Genomic DNA, 20,269 nt, shown 5'->3' with positions numbered 1-20,269 from the left:
CAACTCTGGTTTCCATCCTTGTTTTTCCTCGGGACATGTGGAGCCTTCTGACTGTCCTGGGGTAGATTCTGTGGTGGATAGGTTGCAGCAGATCTGGAATCATGTGGTGGACAACTTAAAGTTGTCACAGGAGAAGGCTCAGCGTTTTGCCAACCGCCGCCGCGGTGTGGGTCCCCGACTTCGTGTTGGGGATTTGGTATGGCTGTCTTCTTGATTTGTTCCTATGAAGGTCTCCTCTCCTAAATTTAAGCCTCGCTTCATCGGTCCTTACAAGATATTGGAAATCCTTAATCCTGTGTCCTTTCGCTTGGATCTTCCGGTGTCGTTTGCCATTCACAACGTGTTCCATAGGTCTTTGTTGCGGCGGTACGTTGTACCTGTGGTTCCTTCTGTTGAGCCTCCTGCTCCGGTGTTGGTTGAGGGCGAGTTGGAGTACGTGGTGGAGAAGATCTTGGATTCTCGTCTCTCCAGACGGAGGCTTCAGTATCTGGTCAAGTGGAAGGGCTATGGTCAGGAGGATAATTCCTGGGTGGTTGCTTCTGATGTGCATGCGGCCGATTTAGTTCGTGCCTTTCACGCTGCTCATCCTGATCGCCCTGGTGGTCTTGGTGAGGGTTCGGTGACCCCTCCTTAAGGGGGGGGTACTGTTGTGAATTAGACTTTTTGGCTCCCTCTTGTGGTTACTAGTGATATGACTCTGGGATTGTCTTTCCTCAGTTTGGCACTCACCTGGGTCGTTAGTCCAGGGGTGTTGCTATATAAACTTCCTGGATCCTTAGTCCAGTGCCTGGCATCGTTGTAATCAGATCCTTTCTGTTTGCTGCTGTCCTGGTTCGTGCAAAATTAAGCTAAGTCCTGCTTCTTTGTTTTTTGGTTATTTGCTTGCTCTTATTTTTGTCCAGCTTGTACTAAATGTGATTCCTGACTTTGCTGGAAGCTCTAGGGGGGCTGGTGTTCTCCCCCCGGGCCGTTAGACGGTTCGGGGGTTCTTGAATATCCAGCGTGGATATTTTGATAGGGTTTTTGCTGACCATATAAGTCATCTTACTATATTCTGCTATTAGCTAGTGGGCCTCTCTTTGCTAAATACCTAGCTCATTCTTACGTTTGTCTTTTCCTCTTACCTCACCGTTATTATTTGTTGGGGGCTTGTATCCAACTTTTGGGGTCTTTTCTCTGGAGGCAAGAAAGGTCTTTCTTTTCCCTTCTAGAGTTAGTTAGTTCTCCGGCTGGCGCGAGACGTCTAGAACCAACGTAGGCACGTTCCCCGGCTGCTGCTATTTGTGGTGCTAGGATTAGATATATGGTCAGCTCAGTTACCACTGCCCTATGAGCTGGTTTTTTGTGTTTGCAGACTTAGTAATTATTTCTGAGACCCTCTGCCATTGGGGTCATAACAGAGTATGTAGTGTTTTTTTTTTTTACATTTACAATGGTATCCAGGGTAAACATCGGGTTACTAAGCGCGGCCCTGCGCTTAGTAACCCGATGTTTACCCTGGTTACAAGCGAACACATCGCTGGATCGGTGTCACACACACCGATCCAGCGATGACAGCAGGTGATCCAGCGACGAAATAAAGTTTCAAACGATCTGCTACGACGTACGATTCTCAGCGGGGTCCCTGATCGCAGTAGCGTGTCAGACACAGCGAGATCGTATGTATATCGCTGGAACATCACGAATCGTGCCGTCGTAGCGACCAAAGTGCCACTGTGAGACGGTACCCTAAGCAAGACTGTTTAAAAATGTTGTTTCCATGTATTTTTTCCTGATCATTTGCATATCATTAACTTGTCTATTGATCCAGAGATTTCCATAATTGAGAATTGTGTATAGCTGTTGCGGAGTGATATAGCGTATTTACATATCTTGGCTCTCTAGAACCATTTGCCATAGCAAATACATTGAAATGTTTTGGGAAAATAGAATTAATTTATAACCAGTGGTTAATTAGTTAAAAAAGTAATTTTATGTTAATGTAAGAACGGACATATTTTGGTTGGGTGTATAAACAACTAACCGTGTTTTTATTACTTTTTTTTTTTTTTTTTTTTTTATAGAGGAATCACAGAAGCGCGTTTCGTCTACATATTTGTACTTGGGATTCTTATAACTGGAATAAAAGACTTGTTGAAAGCTCATGTTATGTGCACAGATTCTAAAGCGAAGACCATGGGATTATGGGAAGTATACAGTGGATTAATCCTTCTTGCAGCACTTTTATTTAGACCACACAACCTTGTGGTTTTAGTATTCTGTCTCCTCATCCAGATTATCCTGACTAGGTTCATATGGAAAATACTGAAGTTTGATGCTGCTCAGATCACCATAATGCACTATTGGTTTGGACAAGCTTTTTTCTTTTTCCAGGTAGGTGACATTGCAGATGATATATTTTTTAGACTATGATTTTGTTTTTAGAAATAAAAGACCATGCTAAAAAGTGTATGCATATTATATTTGAAAGCTAGGAGTGTAAAGAACGTGTCCGTGTAGCACTACTAGCCCTCTGCTGTCACACATCTTTGTTGTATGATCCATCTGCAGGTTTCCTGATCAGAACTCTACATCCCCAAATTCCAAAATAATGTAATGGTGTGTAAATCCAGCCTTGGGCTATGTTCACACAGATAAAAATCCCTGAACATATATTAATGTAATTAAAAAAAGGGTTAGAAATCAAAATGTCTGTTAAAGAGGGTTTTTCACCCAATTTTTCATGTTGAACTACACACTTTAAAAAAAAAAATGTATTTCTCTTCTCTGTTGCAGAGATATCAGCAATCAAACTATTTGGCACCTAATATATTGACTTTTTTTTCATTATTTTTATTTATTTATTTATTTATTTATTTTTAAGTCCAAGCTGGTGTTATCAGGGAGTTTTCACTGGGAACATGCATTTCTCCATGTATGATGCTGACCAATCATAAGCAGGCAGCAATGCTCAGCAGAAAAACTACACGCCTCGACAATAGCTTTACTCTTTAGGTGCCAAATACTTAGATCGCTAATATCTTTGCAACAGAGAAGCAAAATATAAAATAGAAAAATTACACCACTCTGCAGCCACTATTACATCGTGAGTCCAGTTCAACATAAAAAAAATGTTGATTAGTCCTCTTTAAAAACATATTTAAATGAAAAAACAATTCTCCAATTGTTCTTGGTGACTTGCTTTTGCAGTGTTCCTTGTGTAGTATAAAAATGACCAGGTAAAATGATTCTACAGGTCAGACTACGGCAATTACAAAGATACTGAACTTTTATAGGTATTTTATTATCTTAGTGACTTAACTCATTAATAACCTTTGATGTTTATTTTCATCATAGATTGCTAGGGAAAGTATGAAGCCACCGCAGAAATGAAGCCTGGTTCATATCAGGCAGGTCGCTTAAGTTTAACCATTTAAATGTCGCTATCAATCACTGACAGTGACTATTCAATTATGTCATTTCTGCAGCACACCCACGGTCTCATTGCCCTCATCCTTTCCCAATGTGATCATGGTGAGCCTATGGGTTTTCATGCACCTGGCGGCCTGCTGAAAGCCTCTGTAACTGCCATGTTAGTCTCTTATTGAAGGGTTGCCCTAAGCTCTACTTTAAAGAAGAATTGCGATTACACTATATGCTACATATTGTACTGCAGTATTTAATATAAAAAGACAATTGCAGTTTCAAGTGAAAACGAAAATTTAATATATGAAAATATATATTTTAGTTGGGCCTAGGAGTACTTGCACAGTGACACAAGTTTTGTCATTTTGACGGTTTACTAAAATATATTCAAGAAACAGTTATATTATCAATATGGGCTTAATCCCTTCACCCGAGGCCTGCTTTTACCTTATCACCAGGCCAAATTTTACAATTCTGACCAGTGTCACTTTATGGTAATAACTCTGAAACACTTTAATGGATCCCAGTGATTCTGAAATTGATTTTTCTTGACACATTGTAATTAATGTCAGTGGTAAATTTAGGTAGAAATGTTTGCGATCTTTGTGAGGCAGAATGAACAAATCAACAGCAGTTGAAGAATTGGTTTTACTTATTTTTTATCCAGTTCCTTGTGGGGTATAATTAATTAGATTCATTTATTCTTCAGGTCTGTGCGATATCAGCGATACCAGATTTTTATCTGTTCTGTTATATTTGGCTGCTATCACACACTAAAGCTGTGTGCACATTGTGGTTTTAATGCTTTTTTACGGCGTTTTTTTCTACCCCGAAATGGGCTGAAAACGCTGTGGAATTCTTAAGTAAGCTAGTTCAATGACAATCTTGAAGTCATAAATCAACATTGGAGAGGGGAAAAAGGATTTTCACAGTGCTCATCAGAGTATCACAGGACCACGGGTGCCAGGTTCAATGTGGCTGGAGTCCACTTGTAAATGCAGGCAAAAAAGGGAAAACCAGCACCAGGTGATTTCAAGTTTTGTTTTTTATTTAATCCATTGTTTGTAAAAAGTTAAAAACATACATATCATAGAGTCTCAAGGGGCAAACATCCCCCGCACGCCTGATGTGTTTCGGACTTTGTCCTTACTCATAGGCATCTAAAGTTACAATGAACACAAAAGGTTTATAACACACATACAAACCCAGCCCCACATGTGAAAACAATTGCAAAACAAATGGACCAATCATTATTTGGTGGAATCAACCTTCGAATCTTAGTCTAGAGAAAGCAGAATTAGAAACATGCGACAAACAAATATTGTTCTATCAAATATTGCCCTTAACATTTCTACACAAACATAGAAAAATAGAACAATTAGTTGACACATATTCAAAAACTTACAATGTTAATAAAAAGTGTTCACTATTTCAACTGTGATACAATATATGCACCAATAATCAAAACTATTGGCCACAGCACCTCATAGCATCACAGGGTTAACTTTTACACATAGTAGAAGCGCATGTCAAAATCCAGGAAGTCCTTCCTGGAGAACGTCCAAACATCAAATATAGAGTAGAGACAGCACTTCACAAGTTGGTGAATATCACATCTCCTTTATTCTGCTTTCTGTGGCGACGTTTCCATCTACATGATCTTTATCAAGCACAGCACATGTCAAAATAACCCCATTTAAATAGTGTGAAAAAAACCACCCCTTCATTAGAATCCACCAATAACAAACGTACAACAGACAGATCCACAAACGAGGGCAAAACTCCCTCCAAAATTTGTAAATAAACTGCACCCCCTGTCAGAAACAATATCTGTAGGGATCCCATGTAATTACAATCTCTCTGATAAAAATTTGCACCCTGATTTTGGCGTTGGATAAAGCGGGTAGCGCAATAAAATGTGACATTTTGCTGAATCTGTCCACCACCACCAAAATTACAGTATTACCTGCCAACACAAATAGGTCAGTGATAAAATCAACTGATAAATGAGTCCACGGTCTACTGGGAATCACCAATGGTTGGAGAGACCCAGACTGGCGAGTATGAGAGGTTTTAAAAAGTGTACAGACACTGCAAGCAGCTACATACTCCCAGACATCCTGATGTACCCCTGGCCACCAAAAACGCCAAGATCATCAGTAGTGGCTTTAATACCAGCGTGTCCGGCCAAGACCGAATCATGATGTTCACTAAGAACTCTCAGATAGAGATTCACAAGTACAAACAGTTTCCCTAATGGACAGGCAGCAGGGGGTCCCCCTGAGCCTCACTAATCTCTTTCTCAAGATCAGAGCATATACACTATGTTCCAAATTATTATGCAAATTACATTTTTATCAGATTTTCCAAAATGGTTGGTGCAAATGACAGTCAGTCTAATAAAAGTCATCACCCGTTAGATTATACATCGAATTTTATTGAAGAAACCTCCCAATGATAACAGTATAATCTCCAAAATGAATAAAAACTCAAAATGCACTGTTCCAAATTATCATGCACAGTAGAATTTCTAAACATTTGATATGTTTTAAAGAACTGAAAATGCTCATTTGTGGAATTTGCAGCATTAGGAGGTCACATTCACTGAACAAAAAAGCTATTTAACTTCAAAACATCCTAACCGGCCAAGTTACATGTTAACTTTAGGACCCCTTCTTTGATATCAAATTCTCAATTCTTGCATCCATTGAACTTGAGAGTTTTTGGAGAGTTTCTGCTTGTATTTCTTTGCATGAAGTCAGAATAGCCTCCCAGAGCTGCTGTTTGGATGTGAACTGCCTCCCACCCTCATAGATCTTTTGCTTGATGATCCTCTAAAGATTCTCTATAGGGTTGAGGTCAGGGGAAGATGGTGGCCACACCATGAGTTTATCTCCATAGCAGCCAATGACTCAGAGGTATTCTTTGCAGCATGAGATGGGGCATTGTCAGCATGAAGATGATTTTGCTCCTGAAGGCACGTTTCTGCTTTTTATACCATGGAGGAAAGTTGTCAGTCAGAAACTCTATATACTTTGCAGAGGTCATTTTCACACCTTCAGGAACCTTAAAGGGCCTTACCAGCTGTTTCCCATGATTCTGGCCCAAAACATGACTCCTCCACCTCCTCGCTGACGTTGCAGCCTTGTTGGGACATGGTGGCCATCCACCAACCATCCACTACTCCATCCATCTGGACCATCCTGGAATGCTCAACACTTATCAGTAAACAAGACTGTTTGGAAATTAGTCTTCATGTATGTGTGGGCCCAATACAACCATTTCTCCTTGTGAACACTGTTTAAGGGTGGCCGAATAGTAGGTTTATGCACCATAGCAAGCCTTTGAAGGAGCCTACACCTTGAGGTTCGAGGGACTCCAGAGGCACCAGCAGCTTCAAATATCTGTTTGCTGCTTTGTAATGGCTTTTTAGCAGCTGCTCTCTTAATCCGATGAACTTGCCTGGCAGAAATCTTCCTCATTATGCCTTTATCAGCACAAACACATTTGTGCTCAGATACAGCCACAAATCTCTTAACAGTACGATGATCACGCTTATGTTTTTGGAAAATTTCTAATGTTTTCATCCCTTCCTCAAGGCATTGCACTATTTGATGCTTTTCAGCAGCAGAGAGATCCTTTTTCTTTCCCATGTTACTTGAAAACTGTGACCTGCTTAATAATGTGGAACATCATTTTTAAGTAGTTTTCCTTTAATTAGAATCACTTGGAAAACCAATTATCACATGTGTTTAAGATTGATTTCAGTGATCCATTGAGCCCTGAGACACAATACCATCCAGGAGTTTATTTGAAAAACAAAACAATTAAATCTTTATGACACTTAAATCCAATTTGCATAATAATTTGGAACACAGTGTAGACGCAATAACCACCCCTTTTTGTAGTATAGGAACCGGTTCACAATTCTCTCTACCCTCAGGAAAACAGTGAGATAAGGCCTCCGCCCTAATGTTCTTGTTCCCCAGCCTATATGTAACCAAAAAGTTAAACCTGGTGAAGAACAATGCCCATCTTGCCTGTCTAGGCTTTTGACGTTTCACAGACTCTACATATAGAAGATTCTTATGACCCGTGATTACCATATCCGGATGAATTAAAACATATCCTAGAAAAGGGATCTCCTCAACCAAGAACATTTCTCTAGTTTGACAAATAACTTATTGTCTCTGAGTATTTGTTATACTGTTCCTGCCTGTGACTCAAGGCCAGGTAAATATATTATGTCATCAAGATAGATTACAACAAATCTACCTACCACATGACTAAAAATGTCATTTACAAAGTGCTGAAAAATGGCGGGAGCATTAGTCAACCTAAATGGCATCACAAGGTTCTCAGTGTCCCTCAGGTGTATTGAAAGCTGTTTTCCACTCATCTTTTTCTCTAATACGAATGAGATTATACGCCTCCCTAAAGGTACCGTCACACTCAGCGACGCTGCAGCGATATAGACAACGAGCCGATCGCTGCAGCGTTGCTGTTTAGGTCGCTGGGGAGCTGTCACACAGACAGCTCTCTCCAGCGACCAACGATCAGGGGAACGACTTCGGCATCGTTGAAACTGTCTTCAACGATGCCGAAGTCCCCCTGCAGCACCCGGGTAACCAGGGTAAACATCGGGTTACTAAGTGCAGGGCCGCGCTTAGTAACCCGATATTTACCCTGGTTACCAATGTAAAAGTAAAAAAAAAACACTACATACTCACCTTCTGATGTCTGTCACGTCCCCCGGTATCCGGGCTGCTGCTCAGAGCTTCCTTCACTGAATGTGAAGGAATATTTATATTTAATACAGAGCTAGATAGCATAAAAGCCGGTATTTCAATTGCCAGCTTTTGCTATCTCCTTATCAAACCCGACAGGATATGAGACATTGATTACATACAGTAAACCATTTCATATCCCTTATTCTTTACATATTCCTCACTATTAATGTTAGAAGTGTTTGTGTGCAAAATTTGGGAACACGACTAATATAATACCACCAATCAGTTTAAATGTGCTAATAGCAAGGTAGGACTGTAGTTAAAGTATAAAAATTAACTTTTAATTAACTCAATTAAAAAGAGCCTATCAGACTCATAAAACGGTGACCAATAGTGACACCTATTCTGAAAATTACTAACACTATACCAGAAGTTTCTTTACTCACACAACCTGTCTATAGTGAGCTTTATAGCATATCAGATCAGAAAAAGAATCATAAATGATTGCTACTAAATAAAGGAACAATCTCACCCAAGACATAGGTTGCTTCACGGCGTGTTGTAGTATGGATGTCCATGCATATAAGGTGGCGCTCTGCGTGCCCGTTCAAAACCTCACTCTTATGGATTTCATCCCACCGATTCTTTCTTCCTCCCTCATTCTGAATTCTCCCAACGCGTTTCTCGTGGCTCAATCATCAGGGGAGAAGCCACTTCAAAAAGTTTTATATTGAATGTGTGTCGTCCGTCCGGCGCGCACAGGAGGGTCCATTTTCTGATCTGATATGCTATAAAGCTCACTATAGACAGGTTGTGTGAGTAAAGAAACTTTTAAAATTTTTATTGTATGCTTAATCCATCTGAAGACCCTCGTTATGAAAAAGAAAAAAGCAACAATATCCCATACCTGTCCGTTGTGCAGTCATGTCCCACGCTGTAAATCCATCTGAAGAGGTTAAATAAATTTACAGCCAGGAGCCTGCTAATGCAGCTGTTGCTACTGGTTGTAAAAACTGGGGAATGAATGCAATGCAGGGGAACGTAGCTACCTAGACTTGCGGTGCTGTGCCCCCTGCTGGCATAAACTCATATGAACTCTAGCGTGAGAAAATATTCAGAAAAATTCCCGTTCTAGAGTTCATATGAGTTTATGCCGGCAGGGGGCGCAGCACCGCAAGTCTACGAAGGTACGTTCCCCTGCATTCCCCAGTTTTTACAACCAGGAGCAACAGCTGCATTAGCAGGCTCCTGGTTGTAAAATTATTTAACCCCTTTAGATGGATTTACAGCGTGGGACATGACTGCATGCCAGAAAGGTATAGGATATTGTTGCTTTTTTTTTTTTTACAGAGCGAGGGTCTTCAGGTGGATTAAGCGTACAATAAAGATTTTAAAACCCCATGTGTGTATTTATTTCATTAAAATACTTTATTCATAATGTGTGTGTGTGTTATTAACCCTTTATTAATATTGGATTAATAATGGATAGGTGTCTCATTGACACCTCTCCATTATTAACCAGGCTTAATGTCACCTTACAATAGCAAGGTGACATTAACCCTTTATTACCCCATATCCCACTGCTACTCGGGAGTGGGAAGAGAGTGGCTAAGGCCAGAATAGGCGTGTCTTACAGATGTGCCTTTTCTGGGGTGGCTGGGGGCAGATGTTTTTAGCCATGGGGGGTCCAATAACCATGGTTCCTCTCTAGGCTATTAATATCTGCCCTCAGTCACTGGCTTTCCCACTCAGGCGGAGAAAATTGTGCGGGAGCCCACACCATTTTTTCCGTGACTTAACCCTTTATTTTAACACCTAGAGCTCCCAAATTTTGCACACAAACACTTCTAACATTAATAGTGAGGAATATGTAAAGAATAAGGGATATGAAATGGTTTACTGTATGTAATCCATGTCTCATATCCTGTCGGGTTTGGTAAAGAGATAGCAAAAGCCGGCAATTGAATTTACTGGCTTTTAACCTATCTAACGCTGTATGAAATATATATATATATATATATATATATATATATATATATATATATATATATATATATATATATATATATAATGTGTCTCACTGACATACGGATCACTGTTTAGGGAACATTTCTGCGTATTATGCCTGTAAAAAATGGACCGTATTTCCCTACGGTAAGTGTAGCCCCGGCCTAACATTCAGTGTGTTATATATGCTCAGTATCTTGTTGGTCTAATTCTAGTGAATCTGTTGGGCCGTTGTTGACCACACACCACCATTATGCACCCTAAGCATTTTTAAAAAAGTTAAAAATGCTAATATTTTGCGTATTTATGGATTCATGATTGTGTAGAAGAAATATGCACATAAAGATTTGGTTGCCATAGAACACCTTTTGCAGTATCCCTGTGATGTAATTAATTTGTGGGGGAGGCAAAAGGGACCAAAACCTGACTACATACTGTAATAATAATAATAATAACATATTACCTTAGTTGTACTTGTGTTGAATGTAAAGCCAATATTGCGATGAGGCTTTGATTTGAGACGTGATGCTTTACAGGTGGTTTGAATGTATCCTTGTATCACTAAGTCTTATTTGTTCCTTATTTTTTCAGGGAAACTCCAACACCATAAGTACAGTGGATGTCTCAGCTGGTTTTGTTGGCCTTGAGAACTATGTTGAGATGCCAGCTATTTTCCTCACTGCGTTTGTGACTTACACCGGGCCTTTACTTTGGTCTATGCATCTGTTGTGTTACCTGAGTGGAGAAACTAACAAGTAATTATACAGTTAATAAAATACTAATTATCTGAAATTAAAAAAAACTCAAATAAAAATAAGTGCAAAAATATCTAAGTAAGATAATTTTTTTATTGCTAAAAAATCTGTAAAAAAAAAAAAAAAGTACACAAGTTAGCCAGTAGGTGGCACCAAATTCAATACCTAATAATCTTGAAAGCACATAGAGAGAATCATGCAGCAATAACGTATTGCTCCCAGGACCCGGCACCATTTACAACAAGGGTAATATGATTTTTCAGCTCATCCTTACACATTTCCAAACCAGTGATGAGGTTTTTGTTACGAGTCATCTTATATGCACTAATGGTTAACAGGTTATACTATATAGGACACTTTATACATCCCTGTATATACTCTACTAGCATATGTTATACTTTACTATTATATGGGATACTATATGTGGTTTTACATAATTATCTCAAAGGACATTAGACATGCTTCTATATACGCCTCATTAGGCAATATTTGATTACTGCTTGATCCTTTACATGTGCTCCCAGTATTATGTGCCCTATAGGATATTTCTTGGTTTTTATATGTGCTCCCAGTATTATATGCCACATAGGATAGTATAGATCAGAGGTCTCAAACTGAACTGGGTATGTGGGCCGCACGTAGAAAATAAATATGAATTTGTGGGGCTGCATTCTTTGCATGACAAAGTGACATTTATACAGTTTTTTATCATATTTTTAACATTTTTGGCATGTTTATTTTATTTTTTAGATGCCATTCATCGTATAGGTTATAGTACAGTTTTAGAACTTGGGTCGCTATGGATGTGGCTATAAGAAATATGCAATTTTTTTGTTTATTTCAGTTTATATATAAAACAGCGATTTAGTGGCAAAATATTTTTTCATGCTTTTACTTTAATTTATTTTTTTTTACAATTTTGTTTTCCTCCAATTGGCTGCGTACAATCTTGTAGTAATGCTCCATCCTGGTCCTCTTCTTATAGTTACCATATGTCCCATTCTAGTCCTCTTCTTATAGTAATGCCACATCCTGGTCCCCTTCTTAGGCTCCAGTCACGCTAATGTTGGTGGCCCCTGGACTCGGCTGTGATTGACAAGCAGTTTAAAGTGCCTGCAGGCCCCATGAATCCGCCTCGGTGTGAGACCCCTGGTGTAGGTGATTATATAGACCTTAATGGACAATACGTTATTGCTGCACGATTCTCTATGCGCTTTCATGATTATTAGGGATTGAATTTCCCTCCCTAATGCTGCCACCTACTGACTAACTTGCATACTTACATATTATTATATTATATATATATAAAATATTTTTTAATTAAATTGATCATTTTTCTTATTCAAAATTTGTATTGTTTTATAATACAATACGCAACTAAAACAAACATCAACAGGTTCAAAGGAACACACCATATGGCATAGTAACTACTAAATTGATAATTTTTAACAATAAAAAAATTGTCTTATTTGTGGTCTATTTTTGGAGTATGTCCCTCTCGTTATATATCTTTTACTCAGACTTGTTGCTTATATTTGCTTCTTATCTGTTGAAATACTGTAACTTGCATATCTATGCAAGCGCTGATTTCTCAGTTAGGGAGGAACGGACTTGCCAGACTTGTCTATGGAAGAGCATATAAGTAGGTTGAGGGGTGAAATCCTGCTGGCAGATTCCCCTTAAGGGTTTTAGTGTCATAATATATTGTTGACGCCTCGATAGGTGAGAATAATGCGCTTCCAGCACCTCCACCATCCAAGGAGCAGCTGTATGGAAACATATGGAACAGAGCTGGGCTGAACAGCCCCATTCTTTGTATAATAAGACCACTTTTTTATTGATCTCATTTTGGGATAGATAATAGGAAAAAGCGTAGCCAGCTTCCATAATCTGACTCCCTGATGCCAGCCAATGCCTCGCATGGATCAGGTTGAGCAGCCAAAGTGATTTGCGCTTATTTTGGGATAGATATTACGTTTTGATTACTTGTTACAGCATTTTTTGTGGGACTGTAGCGACCAAAAACCCGTAATTTTGGCGTTCTTGACCTTTTTTTTTTTCGTTTATGGTGTTTAATGATCTGGTTAATTATTTTTAGATTTAGATAGATCGGACTTTAATCTACAGAGCTAACCTCCTCCCGCTATTGTTAGGGCACAGTGAGATGGCCATATAACAAGGACGACAATCGCATCGCAATGCTCTCCCAGCCCAAGCGCGACAGCCTGTATTTCTATGCAGCTGTCACTCTCCGATAAGGAGAGCCGCTGGCCAGTCTGAACTGCGATGTCATCGTCACCCATGTTACCCTTAAAGGCAGGTCCTGGCTGTAACACATGGGTTAAAGACAGTCTGAGTAGTTAGTAAAGTGATCTAAATGTCCTCCTGTTTTACTGATTTTAATTCTTTCTTTAGAAACTATAAAATTCGAGCCTGTTGGAATACAGAAGCTAATTTGTAAATGTTCTCTTCCAGGACTTCTACAGCTGTGGCACATGGATGTTACTGCTATGCCATCATCCGGTCACTGCCAGTGACTGCCTACATTCTTTTGGTTACAGGTCTTCGTTACCATTTGTTCATTTGGAGTGTCTTTTCTCCAAAGCTGCTTTATGAGGTCATACATCTAGTTATCTCAGCTGGGATTTGTGTGACATTTACTGTGGTAGATAAGAACCAAGTAGCAAAAAGCGAAGTTTAAATAGTGTCACTGGTAAGCCTCTCCATGCACATTAGATAACTAGCGGCCGAATGCTGGGTATACCACGCCTCGCTGACCCATAAGCAAGAGTGTTGTGTTTATCATGAGAGACTTCTCAATATATATAAAAAAAATGACCTATTGTTTATATCAGGTTTTTGCGTTAAATGTATCTTATGTTTATTTCTTCTTCCATATCACAATCTTTATTAAAAAATAAATAAAAAAAATAAATCTTGCAATTTTTTTTATTTTTTTTATTCTAGTCTCTAATAGTTTCAGGAAACAACACGTGGACATTAGCCACAATGGTCAGACCCCAATCCTATCTTTTGTATTGTAGCATCTAATGAGTGTGTGCAGAGGTCACTCTGAAAGGAAGGGGAGCAGGGTCAGCTGTGACAACACCTGTTGGGATTGGTGGATCCTGTGTTATCAGCTGTTTATATAGGTTTTATCTGTCATAGTGATTTTACCTCTGCTGATAATAAGCTTTCTGAAAATTCTTCCTGAAAGGTCTGTTAGAATGAGGCTAAAAATGTCATATAGTCCAATTTGAAAATTGCAAGATTGCTACTGTATTTTTTTTACTATAAGACGCCCTGGACCATAAAACGCACTCCAAATTTTGGGGAGGAAAATGGGGGGGGGGGAAGATTTTTTTTAGAAGATGGAGGCCCGTCTTATAGTCTGAATTTAAGGTATCTTACCTGGGGGGGCAGAGGAGTGGGCTCACAGGAGGCATGGTCCCTTCCTCAGGAAAGTGAGGAAATATTGTGGGCCCTTAGTGGGAGAAGGGGGTGGCCCAGCGGTGCAATACTGCGGGCCCGGTATTGGCGGTGAGGCAGAGCGGAGTGCATTGCTTTCCCAGTGGCTATTCCCCTGAAGTTGTGGGCCACCAGAGGCGTTGCATGCGCACACTGTTGGTTCAGGGAAATAGAGACGAGGGCTCGGCCGGACTGAGATCCCAGTCTGTGTGCACATGCACTCCGCTCTGCCTCACCGCCAACATCGGGACTGCAGCATCTCACCGCTTCTGCCACTGGGTACCTGAGGAAGGGACCCTACCCTCAGTGATTCTGCTCCTCCACCTCTGCAACCTCCCGGTAAGCTACATTCGGACTATAAGACATTTTTTAGGGAAAACATGCGTCTTATAGTCTAAAAAATACGTTCATTTTGATTTTTAGTAAGAAGTATGACATGGAAAAAAAAATTATCAACTTTTTTTAAGCCACTTCTAGCAAAAATCTGATTTAAACAGTAGGTCATTTCTGATGATATCTTCTCTTTAAACTAAAGTTCTATGTTCTTACTATATCTTATAAAGCATTTAGAGCTCCTTTTTGTTACAGTACCCCAAGGGAGAAAAGAAGGTCACTACTTAGTGTTATTATTCAGTTCAGTGTACAGTCCTAGGAACTCTGTAACAGGAAAACAGCTCTGAGTGCTCGAGATTTATCAGCATAGAATTTTGGACCTGTTGAAATAATTAAAAAAACAACACATGGGCCCCTATTCATCATAACCTTTGTCTTTTTTGTCAAGTTTTGTGTGTTTTATACCTTTTGATTGTTTGTTTTGCACCCAGTTCATTATTCTATTTGCTCGCCTGTTTTGTTTTTTGGTTTTTTTTCAGTTTGTGGGTGAAATCTAGCAATTCCAGAAGTTGCAGCCTGATTCATCAATTGTGATTTTTTTTTTTTTTTGAGTCACAAAATTTGGCAAAACTTCAGTCCTCGCACTGTGTATTTTTGAGCACTAGCAATTTTTTTTTAATTTAGGTGCAAAAAGTCACAAAAACAGTTCAAGACAGGAAGAAATACCATTTTTTTTACTTTGTGCCAAATTCGCGAATCATGTGCACCATTTTGATGAATTTGGCACCAAAAACAATAACTAATACAACAAAATCAGAAAGGAAAATGAGTTAAAAAACCAAAGCAAACGAAGTATTGGGGCGATATTGCTCAAGTTTACATCTAAATTAATTAAAGGTGTTTTTTTTGGTTTTTTTTACAAAACTACTTTTTAACTTCAACAAAGGCTATAATGCCAGCAGACACTGTAAGGGCTCGCTCACCCGAGTGTATACATCAGACAAGTGCTATGCGATGTTTCATAGGATAGCACTCGGCCCAATGCTATTCTATGGAGCAGTTCTCATGAGTTTTTTCCTCAGTATGAGAAAAAAAAAATCACAGCACAAATTGGATCATGCGCACCCATTCAAGTACATGGAAAACATTGGACTTCACTTGGGTGATATCTAAGTGCAGTCCAACATTCATGAACTCAAACAATGGAGAAGTTTGTTCTCCACCTTCTCGTCTCCTGTGTGACGATTCTGTCAGCTGAGAGAATCTGATCATGGTAAGATGACACTTGGCTCAGACTCTGATCAGACTTTGATCTGAGTGTCATTTGCATAATCAATCTGATTCCTTGCATGAGAGAATCTACACTCGTTTGACCCCAGCCTAATATTTCCTAATGACATTTTGGACCCCAGCGTTCAGAGTGCTAAACAAGCAGAGGCTTTGGGGTTCTTGAGGGAAATTTGTTTTGTGAACAAAACACTTTTTGATAACAAATGTAAATTACGTGTTCTGTCTACTAGGACTTGAATTATGTGGGAGTACAACTTCATCTGACTGTACAGCTATTTGAAGGTCCAATATTATATATAACATGCGCACACTGCACTACGCGCCATTTTATTGAAGACTCTTTGTATGCAAATTTGCAGACAGTGTCTTAAAAAAAAAAAAAAAGTCACCAGATAGCGCGATATGCGCACTCACCGACTCCGGCGCCATTTTATTGAAGAAGCGTCATCACTGCAGTGCACATGCGCCGGTCATCATCATCATAATCCCTATGGCCGGCGCATGTGCATGGCTATGTTGATGTTGTAGTACATTACTTCAATAAAATGGGGCCAGAGCCAGCGCATGCTTACATCGCGATCTCCAGCGCCAGTTTATTGCAGACACTGTATAAATGTACCAATAAAAATGTTCGCCACCTGGGCGTAGAACGGGTTCAGTAGCTAGTAAGTAATATAAAAAGCTGAAAAAAGTGTAAATAGCTTTAGAGGTGTATTATTTTTCTAAAAAAAAATAAATGGGTTTTATGAGCTTAATATGTTATACTTGTTGGTTACTCCTCTGTTCTTTTGTATGTATATTAGACCTCTAAGAAAAAGCAATGGGCAAAAATTTAAAATATAACCTTTAATCAAAAAGTATTAAAACGGGTTACTCCAAGGGGTGATTACTTACATATATGGAGAAACTGCTTGAGTATCAGTATATTTAGGGATCAAGTGAATGGTCTCAGACTAAGTTTTCAACAATGGGGTTACCCAAAAAAAGATATTTTATAGAAAGTGCGCAGCTCCTAACCACAGTTAAGAAATCAAAAGCTGATGAAGTTGTAAGATTTATTACCACCTTCAGTAATGGAGTGAAGGAGGTCAGAACCATTCTTAAAAGATTTTGGCCCATTTTTGAGGTGGACAAAGACATCAAAATAAAAAAGGGGAGAAGCCAACGCTGCTTATGGTCAGAACGCAATACTCCCTTTTTTTATTTTGACAAAGACATCAGTCCTATTTTGGGTGATTATCCTCATATTGCATACAAAAAGGCACGTTCTTAATTTGACAGACTGGTGCACCAGTCATTTCTGTGCTCCACAAACAGAAACCTGACTGCACATAACTTAGGGTTGCTAACAATGCAGCATTGTATTACCTGGCCATTTATTTGTTGTGGGAAATCTTAGAGGTACAAACTCTGACAAAAATTACCGTATGTTATTCTGGACTTCATTAATTGTCAAATTCAGGGTGTTGTGTTTAAGGTCACTTGCCTATGTGGACTCGAATATTTAGACAAAACCAAGAGAGAGTTCAGACGCAGAATAAGATATCATCTTGGAGACATGGAACAGAAGAGGGACACCCAAAAATATATAGACACATCAATGAGATACATGGAGGAAATAAGGTTTCAATAAAAATTCATGGGTATTAAGAAAATTGTGAAACCATTGAGAGGTGCTGACTGCAATTGGGTTATCTTCCAGAAAGAACCAAAGTGGATTTTTCACCTCAATACAGTATTGCCACATGGTTTGGTGCATATTTCCTATCCCATTAGCTCAACATTAATCTTGCAATAAATGGAGGAAAACAAAATAACCTTTGGGGGGATATATACTGTACATACAAGTTACAAATTGGGGAGAACCCCAAATAAACCCCCACCAGAAGGCCGTAAAATTTAACTTTTATTTTGATTTTAAAATATGAACGAAGGGGATCAAAATTTTTAGTCCCTAATCTGCCTCTATTGTTGCAAATAAATTTAGGCAGTGTGCCTGCTACTTTGTTATTAAGGTGTTTAGCACCCATTATGTCAACACTTATCTGGCAGAATAGGACAGTGAATTTTAACACCAGCATCCCCCCAACATGTTTCATCACGCATCATCAGGGGATGGAACATAGGCTTGAATGGCCTAGGCCAGTTCAGTATCCCAATAAGGATAATATAGACATTCCATGGTAATTCCTTCAAGCCTTCCATATTTAATAATATTTATGCATAGCCCTCTGACTTCTGTAAACCCCTTCCTCCAGACGTAGAAGCAAAAACATTTTATCCATGAATTCTCAAAATTTTGGTGGCGCGTTATGCAGCCAGTGAGATTCAATAATCTTTCTAATTAGACACAGAATCCTCTTAAGTGCCACCCTTACACTCACATCCTTCGTTATACCATCTACCAAGCCCAGAATGCACACTACATGCTTTTTAGGAATCCTAAGTTTAACCCCTTAATGACCGCGAATACGCCTGTTAATGGCAGTTAAGGGTACTTATTCCTCAGCGCCGTTTTTAATGGCACTGAGAAATAAATATATAGCGTCTGAGGTCTTGGCTACCAGTGGTAGCTGAGACCCCGGAGAACATGATTTGGGTCGGTTTTTACCGTCCCCAGTCTTGTTACTGTTTGGGGGGGTTAGGGTTGTGTTGGGGATAGGATTGGGGTTAGGGCTGTGTTAGGGTTGGGGTTAGAATTAGGGGTTCTTCAAAAGTAAAAAAAACAAAAACGATATGACAGCTAATGTTGAGTGCAAGTGTTCTCTATTCGAGTTTGCATCGGGTGCTCAGATATGCACCGAATATCACAGATCTCCGCATGTTTTTTTGGGAGGTGTCTAGCAGCCACGAAACATGCAGGGCAGGGACTCAAACACCCGCGATATTTGGTGCATACCCAAGCACCTGATGCAAACTGGTATAGCGAGCACTTTCGCTAAACTCTAATGACAACATATTCAATATGACGACCTAATGTTATCAAATTCTGTGAGTACCTGTGGGTTCAAAATGCTCACTATACCCCTGGATAAAATCCTTTAGGGGTGTGGATTCCAAAATGGGGTCACTTGTGGGGGATTTCCAATGTTTAGGCACATCAGGGGGACTCCAAGCGTAACATGGTGCCCGCCATTGATTCCAGCCAATTTTGCGTTCAAAAAGTCAAACGGTGCTCCCTCCCTTCTGAGCCCTGTTGTGCGCCCAAACAGTGGATTTCCCCCACATATGGGGTATCGGTGTACTCAGGAGTAATTGCACAACAAATTTTGTGGTCTATTTTCTCCTGATACCTTTGTGAAAAGAAAAAAGTTTGGGTCTAAAATAAATTTTTTGTGAAAAAGTTAAATCTTATTTTTTTCCTTCCGCATTGCCTTAGTTCTCGTTAAGTACCTGAAGGTTTAAGAAACTTCTGAATGTGGGTTTGAGCAACTTAAGGGGTGCAGTTTTTAGAATGGTGTCACTTTTGGGTATTTTCTGTCATATAGGCCCCCTAAATTCTCTTCAAATTTGATGTGGTCCCTTTAAAAAAATGGTTTTGTAAATTTTGTTACAAAAATGAGAAATCAACTTTTAACCCTTAACGTCCTAACAAAAATAAGATGTTTCCAAAATTGTGCTGATGTAAAGTTGACATCTAGGAAATTTATGGTTGTGGTTATTTATTAACTATTGTGTGTGACAGAACTCTGATTTAAGGGCACAAAAATTAAAAGTTTGAAAATTGCAAAATTTCCGTTTTTTTTTTCATGAATAAAGGCAAGTCATATTGAAGAAATGTTACCACTAACATGTAGTACAATTTGTCATGAAAAGCAGTCTAAAAATCGGTGGGATTCGTTGAAGCGTTCCAGAGCTATAACCTCATAAAGTGACAGTGGTCAGAATTGTAAAAATTGGCCTGGTCATTAAGGTCAAAATTGGCTCAGTCACTAAGGGGTTAAGCACATTATCAATATAGTTTAAAGTCTGTTTCCAAAAGTTCCCAATAACACCACAATCCCAGAACATGTGCATAGTATCCGCTGGACCCACCCCACATCTTGGTCACAAGTCATCCGATCTCACCCCTATTTTATACAGTTTTTAGGAGATCCATAAACCCGCTGTAATAAATACAGTTGTGATAACCTGTGGGCCTCGCAAGTGGACAGATGTGGGACTGATTACATACATATGATTTTTACATAATTAATTTGCATTTTATTGCATGAAATAAGTATTTGATACAATAGAAAAACAGAAGTTAATATTTGGTATAGAAGCCTTTGTTTGCAATTA

The 20,269-nt window shown here is 39.2% G+C and overlaps 1 protein-coding gene across 3 annotated transcripts in view; it reads left to right on the top strand.

Annotated features, from left to right (window-relative positions):
• The window catches only part of PIGG (phosphatidylinositol glycan anchor biosynthesis class G (EMM blood group)), a 168,070-nt gene extending 154,353 nt beyond the window's left edge, over positions 1 to 13,717 (top strand). For all 3 annotated transcript variants that reach the window (XM_077270283.1, XM_077270261.1, XM_077270272.1), the window contains 3 exons: positions 2,064 to 2,373; positions 10,734 to 10,897; positions 13,373 to 13,717. In XM_077270283.1, coding sequence (XP_077126398.1) covers positions 2,064 to 2,373; positions 10,734 to 10,897; positions 13,373 to 13,598 — 700 coding nt within the window. In that variant the 3' untranslated portion in view covers positions 13,599 to 13,717. The remainder of the gene's footprint in view (positions 1 to 2,063; positions 2,374 to 10,733; positions 10,898 to 13,372) is intronic.
• Positions 13,718 to 20,269: the final 6,552 nt, after the last annotated feature.

The sequence above is a fragment of the Ranitomeya variabilis genome, chromosome 1, assembly GCF_051348905.1.
Source record: "Ranitomeya variabilis isolate aRanVar5 chromosome 1, aRanVar5.hap1, whole genome shotgun sequence".
NCBI lineage: Eukaryota > Metazoa > Chordata > Amphibia > Anura > Dendrobatidae > Ranitomeya > Ranitomeya variabilis.
The sequence above is the reverse complement of the archived record's forward strand: the minus strand, read 5'-3'. Positions and strand labels throughout refer to the sequence as shown.